At 46.0% G+C, this 17,766-nt stretch overlaps 1 protein-coding gene across 9 annotated transcripts in view; it reads left to right on the plus strand.

Annotated features, from left to right (window-relative positions):
• The window catches only part of LOC133358598 (nicotinamide N-methyltransferase-like), a 36,914-nt gene extending 20,980 nt beyond the window's left edge, over positions 1-15,934 (plus strand). For 5 of the 9 annotated variants that reach the window (XM_061576972.1, XM_061576973.1, XM_061576971.1 and 2 more), the window contains 4 exons: positions 7,783-7,950; positions 8,622-8,832; positions 10,836-10,919; positions 14,918-15,934. In XM_061576972.1, the coding sequence (XP_061432956.1) occupies positions 7,783-7,950; positions 8,622-8,832; positions 10,836-10,919; positions 14,918-15,257 (803 nt within the window). In that variant the 3' untranslated portion in view covers positions 15,258-15,934. Of the gene's footprint in view, positions 1-1,189; positions 2,176-3,926; positions 3,956-7,782; positions 7,951-8,621; positions 8,833-10,835; positions 10,920-12,340; positions 12,415-14,917 lie in introns of those variants that run through there. The other 4 variants (XM_061576976.1, XM_061576968.1, XM_061576975.1 and 1 more) reach the window with 4 other exon arrangements.
• Positions 15,935-17,766: the final 1,832 nt, after the last annotated feature.

A 17,766-nucleotide genomic window follows, 5' to 3' on the forward strand; every position in this document is an offset into this window, starting at 1 on the left:
GTGATTCCATGTGTGTGTGTCTGAGTCGCTGTATGTGTGTACGTCGATATATGTGTGTAACTCCATGTGTGTGTATCTCAAGTGCATGTCTATGTGTGTGTGAGTCCATGTGTGTGTCTGTAAGTCGATGTGTTTGTGTGTGTGTTAGAGTCAATATGTATGCGTGTGTGTCAGTCTATGTGCGTGTGTGTTAGTCGCTGTGTGTGCATGCCTCCATGTTAGTCAGTGTAAGTCCATTTATTTGCGTGTCTGTAGGTCCATGTGTGCGTCTTAGTCCATGTTTGTGCTTTATTTACCTGCTCAAGGCCTATGATACCATCAGTAGGCCTGGCCTCTGGGTTGTTCTTCGTGCTTTCCGAGTCCCTGACCCACTGCTCACCATCCTTAAGGACCTTCATGATGGTGAGCGGCCCCGCGTCAAACTACGTGGCCGTGAGTCACAGCCATTCCCTGTATACCTCGGGGTGTAACAGGGATGTCCTCTGGCACCTACTTTATTTTACATATATTTGGACCATGTAGTTCGTGGAGCCATCAATGGCTGTACCAGAAGAATTCCCATCTCGTACAGATACAATGGGAAGCTGATCAATGCCCGGGTGCGGTCAAGGGATGGCTCCCTATTGTTCAACCACGTTATGTATGCCGATGATCTGCTAATTGCTGCTCACTCGGAGGAGTTCGCGGTGCTGCTGCTGAACCTGGGGCTTGCCACAAAGAGGTGGGGCCTTATTCATATTCTTAGGTTTTTTCAGTAAAGTCACATAGGTAACTAAACACCTGCCTGGGTATTTTCTACCATCGGACACTCCACCCCCCACAACTCCCAATTGGTGATGGGGCAGTTGTGGAGATAGTGGAGAGTTTCCCATACCTTGCCAGTGTGCTAATGACCGGCTCCGGTTTAACAGCAGAGGTCTCACTCCGAATCAGTCGAGCCACATAATATTTTCATTGGTTGCATAAGACTGTGTGGAAACTACCTGATCTATCACTCCGCATGAAGCTTCAGGTCTTCTCGGCCACGGTCATTCCCTCCCTTCTCTCCCCTTGCAAAACTTGGACCCCCCTAATGGAACATGTTCGCCGGTTAGAAACATTTAGGCTGGCCTGCTAACAATCCATCCTGGGTTTAACCATATATGTGTGTGTGCGTCTAAGTCGATGTGTTTCTATGTGTGTGGGTCGATGTCTGCGTGTTAAGTCCATGTGTGTCTCTGCCTTTTTCGCCCGAGCAACGCCGGGTACTTACCGCTAGTAAATCATTCAACGTTAAAGATGTAATTCCTCCTTTCACCACACGGTGGCAGCACCATTCTAATGCCATCTGGCTCTGCATTCGTGCCGCAAACTCTTCTCAAATAATTTCTGCCATGGCGACTGCAAAAAAAAAGAGAAACGTTGACAGTGAGGGCCGTCGCTTTCATTACAATACTTCTTCACTGAAAATCGAGGCATCTGTGTTTGTCTAATTTGTAAAGAGACGGTTGCCTTGTTTAAATATTTCAACGTAAAGAGACACTACGAGACTAAACATGCTACAACATACGACAAGCTAACAGGGAGTGACCACGCTGAAAAAGTGAAGCAACTCCAGCTGCTCTGGCATCGCAACAGCGATTCTTCACGCGGGCCTGTGAGTCAAAGTGAAACATCACAAAAGCCAGCTACGAAGTGGCCATGTTAATAGCTAAGCATGGCAAACCTTTTACTAAAGGTGCGTTTATCAAAGACTGTGTCATGAATATGGTGGAGAACATTGGCCCCGAGAAGAAGAAATACTTTATGAATGTTTGCCTGGCACGCAACACTGTGGCACGGAGAGTTGAGGACATATCGTCAGATATTCAGAGACAACTGGGGGACAGGGGAGTGGCTTTTGATTATTTCTCATTAGCCTGCGATGAAAGCACCAATGCATCTGACACTGCACAACTACTTACTTTTTTTAAAGAGGAGTTGATGACAACATGAACGTGACAGAGGAGCTGCTTGACCTCAAAAGCCTTAAAGGGCAAACCAGAGGAACAGATTTATTAGTTTCTGTTTGTGAAGCTGTTGATGATATGAAACTACCATGGAGTAAAGTTTCTGGGATCATTACCGATGGTGCGCCTGCTGGTGAGCGAAGTGGATTGTCCACACTGATCTGCAATAAAGTCAGCGAAGAAGCAGGTAACGCTATTAAACTTCACTGTATCATTCACCAGCAGGCTCTCTGCGCCAAACATCTCAAATTTGACGATATTATGAAACCTGTGGCAAAGGCAATCAATTCTATTCGCTGTTAAGCTCTATACCACCGACAGTTTCAGCAGTTCTTCCGTGACATCCAGGCTAAGTCGGGGGTCCGCACTGCAGCGATTTTTCTCTCTCAAAGAGAGAAATTGGACATTTTTTGGGTGAGAAGGGACAACTAATGGAAGAACTGTCCGATCCTGTATGGCTGGAAAATCTGGCATTTTTGGTTGACATAACGAAGCATCTGAATGCGCTGAATGGTAATCTTCAAGGAAAAGATGCAGTTGTGAGCCAGCTATACGCTCACATTAAGGCCTTTGGAACCAAACTGCAACTTTTCCAAAGACACTTGTCCCAAACAGAGCCCTGCACCGTGCACTTCCCAGCTTTGAAAGATGTCATTGACAGTTTCCCACAGGACAACATCGGTGCGCAAATGAAGAGTTATGCAACAGCTATCGCATCTCTTTCTGTGGAATTTAACAAGCGCTTTCGGGACTTTGCAGTTATTGAAAAGGACATGTTGCTTTTCTCTCCTCCCTTCTTCGTGGACCCTGATGATGCTCCTCCACAGCTGCAGCTGGAGCTCATTGAGCTGCAGTGTGACGATGAGTGCCGCGGAAAACACTACCAGTGTTCTCTTGTTGACTTTTACCGGCAGCTGGACAAAAGCATGTTTCCAGAAATGCGGTCATTCGCTAAGAAAATGCTGAGCTTATTTGGCTCCACATATTTGTGTGAGCAAACATTCTCAGTCATGAACTTAAACAACAACCGATTGAGGTCAAGGATGAGTGACTCCCACTTGCGTGACATTTTACACATCTCAACCACTGCCCTCAAGCCAGACCTGGTCTCTTTACTGAAATCTAGATCTCAGTATCACCCTTTTCATTAATGTCAGCAAGTTATCTGTTCCTTGATCAATCTTAAATTGAGTGTTTTGAACGGTAACATCTGTCACTATTAACAGTAAAAAGCCATAAGCACACTAATGCTCTTGGACTTATGGCACTTGTTTTTATTAAACTCTTGAATAAGATTTGGTTATAACTGTTGATGTTATGTACCTGTAGATGTGACACAAACTATTGCTTTCTGAAAGATTTTGTAAAAGACAAGGGCAAAATTCACTTGTTTTAAAGTTTAATGATAACAGACCACTTTGCATTACTTATAACTCCTGTTTAAAATGTTCATGAGACAAAGATATTTAACTCATGGAAATTTAAGGTATTCTATACAGTTTGTTCAATGTTATCTGACTGAATGAAAGGCAGAATTGTGTTTTTAGAGTTGTTCACGTCTGCCTGAGTAGCTTATATTTGGTTACATTGTCATTTGAAAAATAAAGGTAATTGTGACAATGAAAATAGTTTTCTAACAGTGTGTATTTTCACGTAACTTTTGTGGTTAAAAAAAGGTCAGAAGGAACTATTGGCCCCTGGGCATCTTCACGTTATTAAATTCGGCCCTCTTTGCAAAAAGTTTGGACACCCCTGCGCTAGTGCCACTATATTGCAGATGTACACGCTGCAGCATGCCCTGCCAAACTCATTAATCAAGCTGACATTGGCATATTTTTATGTGCCTACGTAAGATGGTAATGTGGGGGGTGCGAATGAACACCTATATAAGTGAAACGCGAAATTTTAGTTGTGTTCTTCTATCCCTGGCTGTGCATCCATGCATCCAACAACTGGCACCTGATACGGTGAGTTCTCATTTCATCCACATTGTAAAGCTTCAGGTTTTGGGAGCTATATTCTCTAAAATGCTTAAATGGAGAATCTCCAAAAATCCCAAACAAAGTTCATCTAAAGCAGTGGTTCCATCCGGCATGGTGTGGGCTTGTTTGCGGTCTTACGCTCCACAAGGAGTGAAGAGGAGTGTGTAAGTAAATCAGCGGTTCTTAAACTTTGCTCGTTTTAAATAAATCCATAGGTTTGAAAGAAAGTAGTTGTACTTACGTGCCTGTGCTTAAATTGTGTTTTCGATTATTTGCCTTCTAAAAAATAGTCTGTCGTCTCGCACCCCGAGAAAGGGCATCATGCACCCCCAGGGGGTGCGTGCACCCCAAGTTAAGAACCACTGATCTAAAGGGGTCTAAAGGGCTTGCGCATGGGCTGAGCAAAGTTCCAGAGGTTGTAAAGCTGAGTTGACCTGGGAATAGGCTAAGAGGTGATCTACTGTTGCTGACACTACACCACTGTAGTGGGTTAAACGGTAACGGGGCCTATAACGACTGTACTGAGATCTACTGTCACTAACAATACTGGAATCTACTGTCCCCGACACTAACACTCTCACGTTCACAATACGAACATTTGCACTTATTTGTTAACCATCCGACAATTGCGGCAAACAAGCATGACGATTGGCTGTGACTAGCACTTGCCCCAAGTGTTCAGGCAATACGAGGAATATTTGTATTTTTGCTGGTTTAACCAGGCTGGATTGTGTGAGTAGCTCAAAGCCTTGAAAGATCTGGACACGTACCCGTCAGTGAGCTCCTCCAGTAGACAAGGCTGCATTGGCTGGGTAATGTAGCCTACATGCCCAGCCACTACATTCCCAAGCAGCTTCTGTTTAGTCAGATAGAAGGGGCTAAACGGGCACGACACTCGCTGGAGAAGAGATGGGGCTGATGCAGTACGGGAGGATGTAGAGCTAAGTGGACTTGCTGAACACCGGTACAAGCGGTGTCAAGATCGGTCTCTGTGAAGGATGCTCGTGAAGGACGCTACTAGACAGTTGGAGGCACTCGCCCTCCCAACAATGGCTAATGAAAAATTTGGAGCTGTTGTGAGCTCACCTGTAATTTAATTGCACACAATTGTGCACACTGATAATAGCTACGGGAAGCCAGGTGCGGTTTAATTATTATGTGATTGCAATGGTGATATGCGATTGGATTCCGAGCCCAAAGTGAACAGAGTACGAGGCATGCCCTCAATTTAGATTTGGGCGGACTTGATATACTGGGGAGCTGCACGTTACATTAGCTGACATATATAACTGTTAAATGAATTTTTACTTGAATGGCAATCGACTGAAAGCAACTCGGTAATGTTAATTGACTGAGTTGTTGGTGATAATGAAAATATGCACAATTAAGACGTGTGACTTGGGTGTTTCTAATCGTTATTGCTGGTTCACTTACTATTACTGCACATTTTTATTGAACTTGTCCTGTTGTCTATATTCCTTCAAATCTTTGACTCTTAATATCTTAGGATCTACGACAATTCAAGATTTCACTTTAAAAACCCGGTCCGGGTCCTGCCGATCCTGGGCTGTTGGAGTTTTTTACTGAATTTTAATCATTAATACTCACATTCTGCCCCCACCCCCCATTTCAAAGCACAAATGTTCACGCACAGCTACTAGGGAAACGTCTTAATCAATCAGTGACTGTTGGTTGAAGTGCGTCACGTGACCACGAGCTTTATGTCATGCACGAATGCGCTGTCCAACCAAGTTCCTACCTGCCCACTCCAAAGGAACGTGTTTGCTAAAATAATGCCATAGCTATAATAGTAATACATCGTATTAACATTTGCTTTATCACGCCCGTTCCGACGCACTGAGGGGACTAGGATGCACTCGAGGTGGGTAGATGTTAAATGTTAAAATGTTTATTGTTTAATGTTTGTTCAAATGTTGTTAGATATGATAAGCAGCTGTTATAATTTTGATTTGGGCGGACTTGGTGCTGAGATTACGCTGCGGTGTTGTGACCTGGAGGGTGTTTCTGATCGCTATTGCAGATATGCAATTTCCCTTCTGAAGAATACTTTGAAATAAAGTTTTGGCATTTCACAAACCCCCTGGTGCTCCACTGTGGAGTCACCCACTTCTCCTGAGGATGGATCACAACGCAGAGTCCCTACTCATCGTCTCAGAAGTTTTATTATTCTGAGTGCTATTGCAAGTGTAATGCGAGCATGAAAGAGGTTGCTGCTGGACTCTAGCCCAATCACACGACCCGGGGTATTGGAGGTGGAGCCAGCAGGGCAGTGGGAGAAGAGCGGATCTGACGATCCGGAGGGGAGGAGTCAGGGTCACGTGAGAGAGAGGTTATAGAGGGGAGCCCGGAAGAGATCAGGGCCAGTCGATGGAGTGAAGAGGCGGGACCACGTTGGGTGGCCGCCGCACCATCAGCCACGTGGCTGATGGGGGCTTGGCGCACCGTCGGCCAGGGTGTGCGGAGCGAGAGAAGAGTGTGCGGGGCACACGGAGCTAGCGGGGTGGCTAGCGGAGCGTGCAGGGTGCACGGGGCTAGCGGAGTGGCTAGCGGAGCGTGCGGGGTGCACGGAGCTAGCGGAGTGGTTAGCGGAGCGTGCGGGGTGCACGGAGCAGCGGTGTGGCTGCAGAGCGTGCGGGGTGCACGGGGCTAGCGGAGGGGCTAGCAGGCCGTGCGTGGCACGGGGGAGGAGATGCTGGTCCGTGTCAGGACCAGCGGGGTGAAGGACGAGTGGAGGAGCTGAGGAGGAAGGGAGTGCGCGGGGTGCGTGAGAGACGATGCTGGTCCGAGGAGGAGGCCAGCGGGGTGCGAGGACAAGAACCCAAATAAAGGACGAATGGAGACTTACATCGCCTGCAGAGTCCTTTATTACACAAGGATTCACAATGGGAAGAGAGGGTACAGGGTGGACCGGCTATAGTGGCATAATAGGGGGGCACAGCTGGTGCATCTGCCAGTCATCTCAGTCAAACCATGGCACCTAAGTCTGCCCTGTGACCTGTTGGCGAGTCTTCGACACTCATGTGCACTTAAAGTGAACCTGGCCTGGCACAGGCGTTGTGGTGACGTCACCGTCACTTAGTGGCGAATGGCGCGCATACCCGTGTATGCAATTGTGAGTACTCATTCTGCCCCTTCCGACAAGCAATTAGGACTCAAGGAAAGTAAAAATATTAGATTTTTTTTCCAAACGGAACTCGTTCATAAGCCGAGGACAGCTCGAATTGAGTACCGTATTTTGCATTTGGTAGTGTGGCGCTTTTGGTTCTAGCCTACTTCAAGGCTCAACTTTATTGCCCCCACTATTATATTTTTGGTCAGCCAAGTCGCTCTCGTGTATAGTGTGGGTCGAGTCTAATGAGTAATGGATATCAAAACTAAGGCAATTTCAGAGGGTTGGTTCATCTTCAATTTGTAGACAAGCTCCCTCTGCCTGCTTTCACACCATAGCGTATATCTGCACCACACGGTAAGCTTACACGATACCCCAGGACGACCCCTTTGTCCCCACACTCACACCTGAGGCTACACGTTCCCGAACACACACCCTTAAGGCACGTTTATCCTTAGCTGGCATTTACCACCCACTTTTGGGCTACATTCACAAGAAAGCAAATTTCGAGGTGACGCTCGACATCGCTAACCAAGAGAGCCGGCGCCTGCTGGCTCCTCTCCACATGATAATCTTTCTATGATCCACCAATCCTGCTTTGAAATTTCTGGATTACAGGTATGTGCCACCGCGCCAGGAAATATTCTATCTCAGAATGACCACTTTTCCTCGTTTATTTCAGCAACAATGGAAGGTCAAGAGGTGGAAAAGTGGCAGAAACAAGACTACACCACAGACTTCAACCCACGCCTTTACCTGGATATGTACTACAGCACACCACCAGATGACTTGGCAGAAGGAGACACCTTACCACATGTCTTGCAGTTCCTACACTCAACGTTCAGCAAAGGTTCAAGTTCAAGTTAATTTATTACGTATAGCCCTGTGAGCCATTCGGCTCTTGAATCGGGTGCAACCGCAACACCCGATTCGTTTATGAGTTACATTCACTAACACAGCCACCATTAGCTGTGTTAGTAAATGGCGGCTTGCCATTCTTTTCCACCTCCATGTGGCGATGGCTCTTTTCTAGCTCTCTCCAAGCTTACATTTACAAGCATCTCTAAACCATTGTAAACAGCTCTTTGATTGGGGTAGACCTACTGCCGGGGATGTAGACTTCTCCTACATTAACATTAGCTGCCCCTACCATCTCTAAACCGTTGTAAACAGCCTGCCTCAGCAGCTTTTCCCCTTTTTTTCACCTGATGACGATTGCTTGTGTTGCGATCGAAACGTCGTGATATTGTTATTATTTTCATTATTTTTCTATTTACGTGGTTTTACCAAAAGACCCAAAGAATATGAATTCCTGCAGTCACGAAAGCTTTAAGTCAAGAATATATAAAGATGTTGATTCTGATATGATAACGGGCTTTATTTTTTAAATTGTATTAACCAACGTGAATGATTGTAATATAATTTACCCATACGGTAATTGACTTTACAGAGCTACTTCTGAGCTCACTTCAATGGCCCCTCGTGCAATGATGGCGAGTCCGCCGTTTTCATTTTTTCCAGGTGGGTTGTCGGGCCAGCGCCTCCTAGACATTGGTTCAGGCCCCACCATCTACCAGGTGCTGAGTGCGTGTGAGAGATTTTCCGAGATCTACCTCTCCGAATTCGTGAAGGGCAACCGAGAAGAGCTCCAAAGCTGGCTCAACCGCTCCCCCGGTGCCTTCGACTGGACAAGCATCATCCAGTTTGTGTGCCGCCTCGAGGGACACAGTCGGTAAATTCACTTTTGTTTCATCGATACTCATTGGCAGAGTGCGACCGATTGCCAGATTTTTGGGTCCGATACCAATTTTGGAGAATCCTAATCCATCGATTGCCAATATATCGACCTATATTTGGTTAACAAATAAAAAAAATTCTAATCAATTTGAAAAACTTACTTTTTATTAAACTTTAAATATTTGAGAATATTTTACTTAAATTATACTATGAACGAGCAAACAAATACGTAAAAATACACATCAATAATTATGTCATAGATTGAGCATAAACATTAGTTTAAAAAAAACACTTGCCAATTGAAATTAAGCCATTTTGGCAGTCTGGCAGTGCTCAAACATCAGAGTTCAGCGTTCTAGTTCTGCCACTTAAGCAGAAGCGGATTGTAGTGAAGAAAACACAGCTTCTCTGCAGTTTCACCACTTGAAGGAGCGTGATTCTATTGTCATCATAAACATATTAAAGCTCCCTTGACCGTATATTTTAGCAAATACCAAGTACAACTGCCAAACATACATTTAGAGGATCTAGAATCTATTTTTTTTGGTTTATTAATCATGTATAAAAAAGTTATCTTTTCGCACTGCATGTAGCCAACTGTGAGAATCGGAGCAAAACTTCAATACTGCTCTAAAACTGTTATTTTCCCATATTTTTACATCAGACTAGCATAAGTAGCGTTGCCCGGGTGAAAAATATATTTCTTAATAACCTGACATATATACACAGATGGGCTGCTACCCCTGCCCCCCCCCCCCCCAGCCACGATCTCCTCGGCCGCTGTGCAGTAATATGTACGGCCTATAGTGTGGTGGGGTGTCGAGGCCTAGTACCGTGCAGAGCCTCCGGCCTCGTCTAAATTGCCCACCCGGCTGAGGCTGGGTACCGGGGCCATTACCCCCCCCCCCCCCCCCCCCACGCTACAATAATACTGTCTAATCGCTATAATTTAATTATCTACCGACCCTATAATAGTAATTGCACACATTGGGGTGGCGGGGGAGTGAAGAGGACGTGAAACTTTGATGAATTTACCTCAGAGTCGCGTGGTGGGTGTCGAGGCCTAGTACCGTGCAGAGCCTCCGGCCTCGCCTAAATTGCCCACCCGGCTGAGGCTGGGTACGGGTGCCGTTCCCCCCCCCCCTCCCCCCGCGCTACAATAATACTGTCTAATCGCTATAATTTTATAATCTACCGACCCTATAATAGTAATTGCACACATTGTGGTGGGGGGGAGTGAAGAGAACGTGAAACGTTGATGAATTTACCTCAGAGTTGCGTGTTAATGCGTGCGCATATTTTAAACGGGAATTAAAAATGGCGTCCACCCCGCAGCGAATGCGTCGCTACCCGTTGCCAGGGGCAACCGCCGGACCAATCGTGTCTCGCAAATCCCTCACATTTCGTCCAATGAAACTGCGTATGGTCCGGCGCCACAGACACACACACAGACAGACAGACAGATTTGCGATTTTATATATATAGATTGTTAGGGTTTCTCATCCTACACACGTTATTTTACTTTATCTGATGTTCTCAACACCTATCAATTTTTTTTCTTACTCAAGGTCACTGACTAAATTTTCCCTTGCTCCATTTCTCCTCTTTTTCCACACCGACTTAATTTTTTATCAGGCCTAGCTCTTCCACCTTTCTCCTCATTGGTCTTCCCTGCACCTCTGACTAGCACGGTTAGCAACGACAGTGCGATATAACTTCTTCATACATACATACCCTTGTCCCCTCCAAATGATATATTGCAAAGCAACCTGGCCCTTTCCACATCTAGTTCCTTACATCATACATTATAATACACTCTATTCCAACAATCATATGAACAGATTTATATAAAAATCAGGGACAAAATAAGCGGGATAAAGATTGCATGCCAAAGTGATACCGAAAAGCAGCATTCTGGACTATTCTGGCTGAAAATGAATACACATAGCTCCAGCAAAGCAAGCTGGGTATAACAAGGTTGTGCTTGTGTGTATGCAGCAACCTTGAGAAGGCAGAGCATCTGCGCTCCACCGTGCAGGCTGTCCTGCCTTGCGATATCCTCCAGAACGATCCCCTGCTCGGGTGAGTTCTTACAAAATCAGCACTTCATGCAAGAACATAAAAGCAGTCTAGCAGACTCATTATTTATTGAGATTATTTTGTTGCTTTAAATTTCCACGTAATAAGCATCTTTGTTCAGCTTTTATTTGTGGTCAGGTCGCTTCTGAAAATTGTTTGCTTCTAAACTTTTTCAATGCACACACCTTTATTTGCACTCAAGTAGAACATTTATTATTTTCACCATCCACAACCAGCAGGTCTTAGGAAGGCCTTCATCCAGCAGTGGATTGACAAAATGTCTCTATGCTCCTCCGGGCGTTTTATGGTGCTCGTCTCCACCACATTCACATGGCAGGGACCATCTTTAACAACCACTGACGACTTCACACAAAATGGTACCTATTTTATAACACCTGTAGAGATGATAATTATGCTCTTTGTTTTTTGCGGTAAAGTCACGTAGGTAAAATAAATAAATTAATTAAATCACGACGTTTCGGGCGCAACACAAGCGTCCTTCTTCAGGAGGGGACAACTCAGCGAAAGCACACTGCTTAAGTGACTTAACCGAAAAAAACAAAGAGTATGAATCTTTGCAGTCACGAAAACTTCAAATCTTGAAAGAATGACAATTATGACTTGCCTATGTGAACCCTTGACCCTACAATAAATGAAAGCATGCGCATTGATATACAACATTCTACGTTATGAATAATGACTATTACAATTAGAATAACGATCACCCGATTACCAAGTAGCAAAATTACATTTAGAAAAACACGATACGTATAACGCGTTTAATGGTCGTATTTGCGATCATTTAAGTACTATATGAAAGATGGCAAGACACACCGACTGTAATGGTATAATAATGCTCGCATAGGCACAACGGTGCATATCGTGACACAGTGTTCAAAATGCACAGATTTAGAACTTTAATTTATACCATTTATATCGACAATCATGAGAACATTTTGGCGATCAAAATAGGGATAGTATTATGGAATTTAATTGTAAATCATGATCACGGTTCTCACCTGCTCGCTCAACTTGTGCATAACCATGTTGTGCTGAGCTCGTCGGAACGGGATGACAACGCAAACAAGAAAGCTATTAATTAAAATTATAACTATGTCATTATTTTAACAATAGCAATAGTAGTAATTATTACTTTAAATGTTGGTCTAGCACTAAGAGGGAACCAAAGGGCCACTCCTGCGCCATGACGAGCAGCGATATAAATCCGCCTTTCATTGGACATCGGCTTACGAAACAGCCGCTGTGATTGAACAAGACATTTCCCTGTGTAGCTGGGCTCGACCATTCGTGATTTTACACGTGAGGGGAGGGGGCAGAATGTAGGAATATTATATATTAAAATTAACTCAAAAACACGTAGGCGCAGGGTTGACGGGACATCCTTTGCCGTCCCCCTTCCACAGAAAATTACCCTCTGGGGCAACCGGACGCTGAAACGTGGGAAAGAGAAATAGCATGGCCCACCTGGAAAAAGCAGGTATAGAGAGTTGAAGATCTCTTGGATAAGGAGGGTCATGTGTAAACCAAATTTAAAATCTCACGTCTCCATTTCTTTAGATATCTACAGACCAGAGACACCATAACAAAATCCCATGACCAAAAATCTGGAAGGACCCCGCCCCCCAAACCTTATCACTGGCTGGAAGATCTAAGATCGAAATATACACTCTCAGAGGCTTACCACTTGCTGGGCAGGGTGTGAGTGTTGCTAATCTTTTTACTGGTAGGAACCTCCTGGTTACACCAGCCCACAGGGGATTATTGTGTCCGTCTGTCGTGCATTCAAAAATGGGAGGGGTGGGGCTGGGTGGAGAGGGGAGGGGCTGGGTGGGGAGAGTGGGGAGGGGTGGGGAGGGGAGGGGAGGGTGAGGAGGGGCTGGGTGGGACTGGGTGGGACTGGGTGGGAGGGTGGGGCTGGGTGGGGAGGGGCTGGTCACCCCGTGGTGCCCTTATAAAACTCAACGTTTAACCTACTCACGCCGGCTTGTGCCCGCCCTCACACTCGGCCATATTTGCGGAATACACCACGCCACCGTTGACCCTGCAGGCCATTGACCGAGCAACCCAACGTTCCTACCAGCTCCCTCCGCAGGAATGTTTTTTTTTTTTATTAGAGAGGGGAGTTCATGTTTATTTTCTCTCCCATGCAATTCCCTCAATATTTTTCATAGGGCACCAATGCGGATTTTTAAACGTGCTTTATTGGCGACAGAAAGGACAATAACTTGATCCAGAAAACAATCTTAACAAGATTTGGAATTTTTAACTATGAGTTGATTCATTATGCACTATTGAAACACTATGCAGGAGGATGTGAACCAACTGTGGTGGATAATAATTAATTTAAAACCAAATACAACCAATTCTTCAAAACTCTCGACAACAGTAACAGCACACATTTGAATTACCCTGTAGTTCACCAGCTTAACAAAGTGCCCCCGCATTTTGACAATCACAAAACACTGCGGCGACAAAACAGATAGAGAACACCGCAACGACCATTCATGCCAACCATTACACAAGCTCCACTCCCGGATGATGAGGCAAAGCAGCAGAAGCCCCAGGGTATGGAATGGCAGTCTCAGGATTTGATTGGCGCTATCAACAGCGCTCTGAGTGACTCAATTCAGTGGCAGTCCCGGCTTGCACTCACAACAGCACTCGCAGTGACTCCGTGCACCAGCAGCCCTGGGCACCGGCGCAACGACAACTGCAGCAGCACCCATAATGACCCATCGCAAACAGTCACGGTCACTGGGTTGCCGTGTGACAGCAGCTTCTCGCAACAGCCAGGCCGCGGCGAACACTGACCGCCCCGGCCCCAGTGAATGCCCTGGTACACGGGTAACGCTCACTTCAATACACACATTTGGTCCTGCCCTCACAGCCTCTGTCAATCAACTTGGCTCATGCAGCACCTCCCCATTATTACATAAGCCCTGAATTTTTGTTGACCTCACTTTCCACCAATCACACACCGCCTCGTCAACTAATCCTCTCACATCAGGTTAACTGGCCTGCCCTGACTGGCCAACTCATGTCTCACCCCCGGACCAGACAAGACTCTGGCGCCTCGGCTTCCGGAGATGAAGGGGGGTTTGGGGGATTTTCCACCCCCATAACCGGCCACCCCAACTGACCCCAGGGCGACGGCATTTGTCCACACCGTTACACAGGGAAGGTACTGGAACCAGATCAGCAACCAGGAAGCTTTGGAACAGAAGCGTTCCCCAAGAGATCCCACTGCAGAAATGGTGCCAAATCTGGCAAGCTCTGACATCCGGCCCAATGCATGGCACATACATGACAAACGAAAAAAGGGAAAAATTAATGACGACCCCTCCTGGCTGTCCAAGATGCACGCTAGGCACAACCCAAACCTACTTGGATGTGTTCTGGTCATGCCCGTTCATCGAAAAAACATACCCGAAGGTCTTGGCCGCCTTTTAATGATGTATGCAGCACCAATCTCTCTCCCATCAATTGAAACTGCCCTGGTGGGGCTAAAAACCGGGTACCCTTTCAAAACATCAATACGCCATACTCCAAACTTTCAACATCATAGCCAAGAAAAGCATATTGCCTAACTGGAAAGACCATGAACCCAATTCATGTGGACAATGGTGCAACGCTCTGCTTGCCAACGCGTGCCTACCGAACACCTGTCCCACAAACTTAAAGGGGAAACAAATGGAATTTGATATCAGGTGGTCTCCCTACAGAGTTTAAATTTAGAGGAATTGTGGAGAGAGGTGGGATAATGGAGTGGGCAAGGGAGGAAGGGAGGGGCAGAATCCCCCTCCCCCTTGTCAGCTAAGGGGAGATGGACCCAGAATTGAGGAGAGGCTGTCACTCCCACACACAAAACTGCGTGTATATTTTTATGATACAGTATATAGCATGTTCCTCTTACATCTCCCTTCCCACACCCGATATCCCTATAGAATACTGGTTACCTCTTCTCTTGCCCCTCTCTGCAGGTCATGGAACCAAGGCCCCTTTGACTGCATTCTCTCCATACTGTGCCTGGAGGTGGCATGTGTTTCGACGGATCAGTTCGTGGCCGCACTGGGACGCATGTGTAACCTGCTAAGGCCAGGCGGGTGGTTGGTTCTTGGCACAGACCTGGGCGAGACGTTCTACTACGTGGGCTCCAAGCGCTTCCATGTGCTGACCGTGGATCAGGCATGTGTCTTGCATGCAGTGGAAGCAGCAGGCCTTACTGTGCAGCACATGGAGACATATGTGCTGCCTGAGCCACCCCCTGGTGTCTATTTTGACCTTAAGGCCATGGTCTTCCTCAGAGCCCAGAAGATGTAATGGCCTGTGCTGGGATCTTTGATCATGGTGGCAGAGACACACACTTGTTATTTAGAATTGGGATTGGCAGACAAACACATATATCATCCGTATAGCCGTAACAAACTGTGGGGCAAGTGCTGTAAGCGAGGAACTTTGAAGGTCAGCCTGGCACACAAGGGGGTAAGTTGCCAACGCTACACCTGGCCACCTGTATTCACCTAATGACAGTGATGTAACTACATTATTAGCTCAGAGGGTGCTGCAATCGGTCAGGTGGGGCCCCAATAATGTTGTAGTGACATAGAATCGGTCACATAGCAGCATAGCGCTAGCTGCTGGCGGGGAAGGGGATCTGCAGCTTACAGCAGCCCTGACTGATAGCAGACCAGGTGATAGACCAGAGAAGGATCTAGGGGGAAGGTCACTGAAGGGCAAATCAAGAACCCGCTAGTAGGTTCCAGAAAGGGGGCGTGGCCGTGGGCGGAGCCAGGCCACACTGACGGTATTAAGAGGGGTCCCTGTAGGGGACCTCGGGGCTGTCGTGTGGAGTGGGATCCCATCGTGCTGCTGGAGTCTTCGCCGTCGTTTCCGTCTTCACCATTTCGGATTTCGGCGTCGCCAGTCAGGCAGTCTACCAGCTGTCCTGACTGGGATCCGTAGTTCATTTAGTGACGAGTTATAAAGTGTTAACTGTCAGGCTGTGTTAATAAACAGAGTGCCTCCTACTCTTAGTGTCTCCGAGTCTGTCACTATACTTTTGAAAACATATCTCATTGTGGTTTTCAAGGGGGCCCCCAACTTGTAGCTTTGGCCACCAGAGGGGGAAGGCATCCCCTGCCCCCATGCAAGTTACGCTACTGACGAGTGACAATGTATATTCATCGTACCAGGTACTCATCTCAGGCTGAATCGGCCCAGGGAGGAGGCCCAGGACTGGTTCAGATAAAACTGGAGTAACCGGGTTTGTGGTGCGGCGTGCCCACCACTACACTACCGCTCACGGACAGCAATTACTGGGATTGGCAGATAAGACACTTGCACACATATCATCTCGTGTGTAAAATACACATTTGCAAAGGTATTTTGATTACAGTAGAGGGCAGTTTTTGATCGAGACCAACATTGCAGAAATTGATTCCTCAACCCTGTGTTAGGTATTTGAGCTTCTTTTGTATGCATCCTTTTTAAGGGGTTTATCGGTGTACTCCAGTTGTGAGCTTTCATAAATTACTATCAGTATTCATGATTTTTCACATTGCATGGTTGTATTTTATAGAGGGGCACCACGATGACGTTATGTTAACTACCTCGCCTGGTATACAGGAGGTATATGTAGAGTTTTCATGTTCTCCCTCTGGTCGTGTGGATTTTTCTCTGGGTCTTCCTTTGTTTCTCTCATTTAGAAACATGCATTTCGAATATTTGGCTGATATAAATTTCCACATGATAAGCTACTTCGTTAAGCTATATCATGTTTGCCCAGGTAGTTTCTCAAAAATAACTATATGGCTCGGTGGGTCTTACCTAGTCAAATTAAAATTTTTATTGTATACAGGTGACCCCCGACTTATGACGGCATGACTTGCAACTCTTCCCCCCCCCGATTTTCTCTTATAGTTAGACCCCAACAGTAACGACCGAAACTCGTAACTACGACCCCCCAACGACTGCTACCGATCTATGTCATGCGCAGACTCGTCGCCAAATGGTGATGCTTTGCTTTCTGCCATATGGGTATGTACAGTATAGCCCGACAGTCTGCAGCTGTACTTAGAACGCAACTTTATTCGCAACACTCTTCACATTGCAAATTGTCTTCCAATTTGAGCCACCACACTTGGTATGCACTGCTGTTACCTGAGCGTTTAGTATATTTTTATAGGATTTTTAACGCGAAAGAAAATGTCCCCCTCACTCCCACCGAAGGCGTGCGACTTGGCATGGGCCGTCCCCCCCTCACCAAAGGCGTGTGAGTTGGTATGGTCGTGGACGTGTCATAAATAAATAAAGAAAAGGAAGCGCAAAAAATTGCACTAAATCGCTAATTAAACGAATTAAAAGTTGACGGATGTGAAAAAGGAATAGCGCTTGCTCACCGCGGGGCTTACCGCGTGGTACTTGGCTATTTATTATTTTACGTGAACCCCACCGTTGGAGAGGATAGCGCGCAACCACACACAAACCCCGCCACAAACAAACCCCGCCACAAACCCACACACAACTTTTGACTTTTATATATATAGAAGAAGAAGATAGATTTATATTACTGGAAAGTTCTAGAATGTTCTAGAAGTTACTCCAGTTTACTCAGCACTGAATCTATCTGTAATGTTCTGGGAAATAGCTACATTTCAAAATATCACTGTCCTGGTCACAAAAGCAAAGTTTGTGGGGAATAATAGCAATTTTCTGTACTTTTGAGGCATAAGCAATTAGGAAATAACGCTTACTACCCAGGAACAAAAAAAATGTTACACAGTTTCGATTTAAAGCTTTCGTGACTGCAGGAATTCATCTTCTTGGTTCT

This window comes from Lethenteron reissneri, chromosome 62 (assembly GCF_015708825.2).
Source record: "Lethenteron reissneri isolate LAM-NWPU_2019-01 chromosome 62, ASM1570882v1, whole genome shotgun sequence".
Lineage (NCBI taxonomy): Eukaryota > Metazoa > Chordata > Hyperoartia > Petromyzontiformes > Petromyzontidae > Lethenteron > Lethenteron reissneri.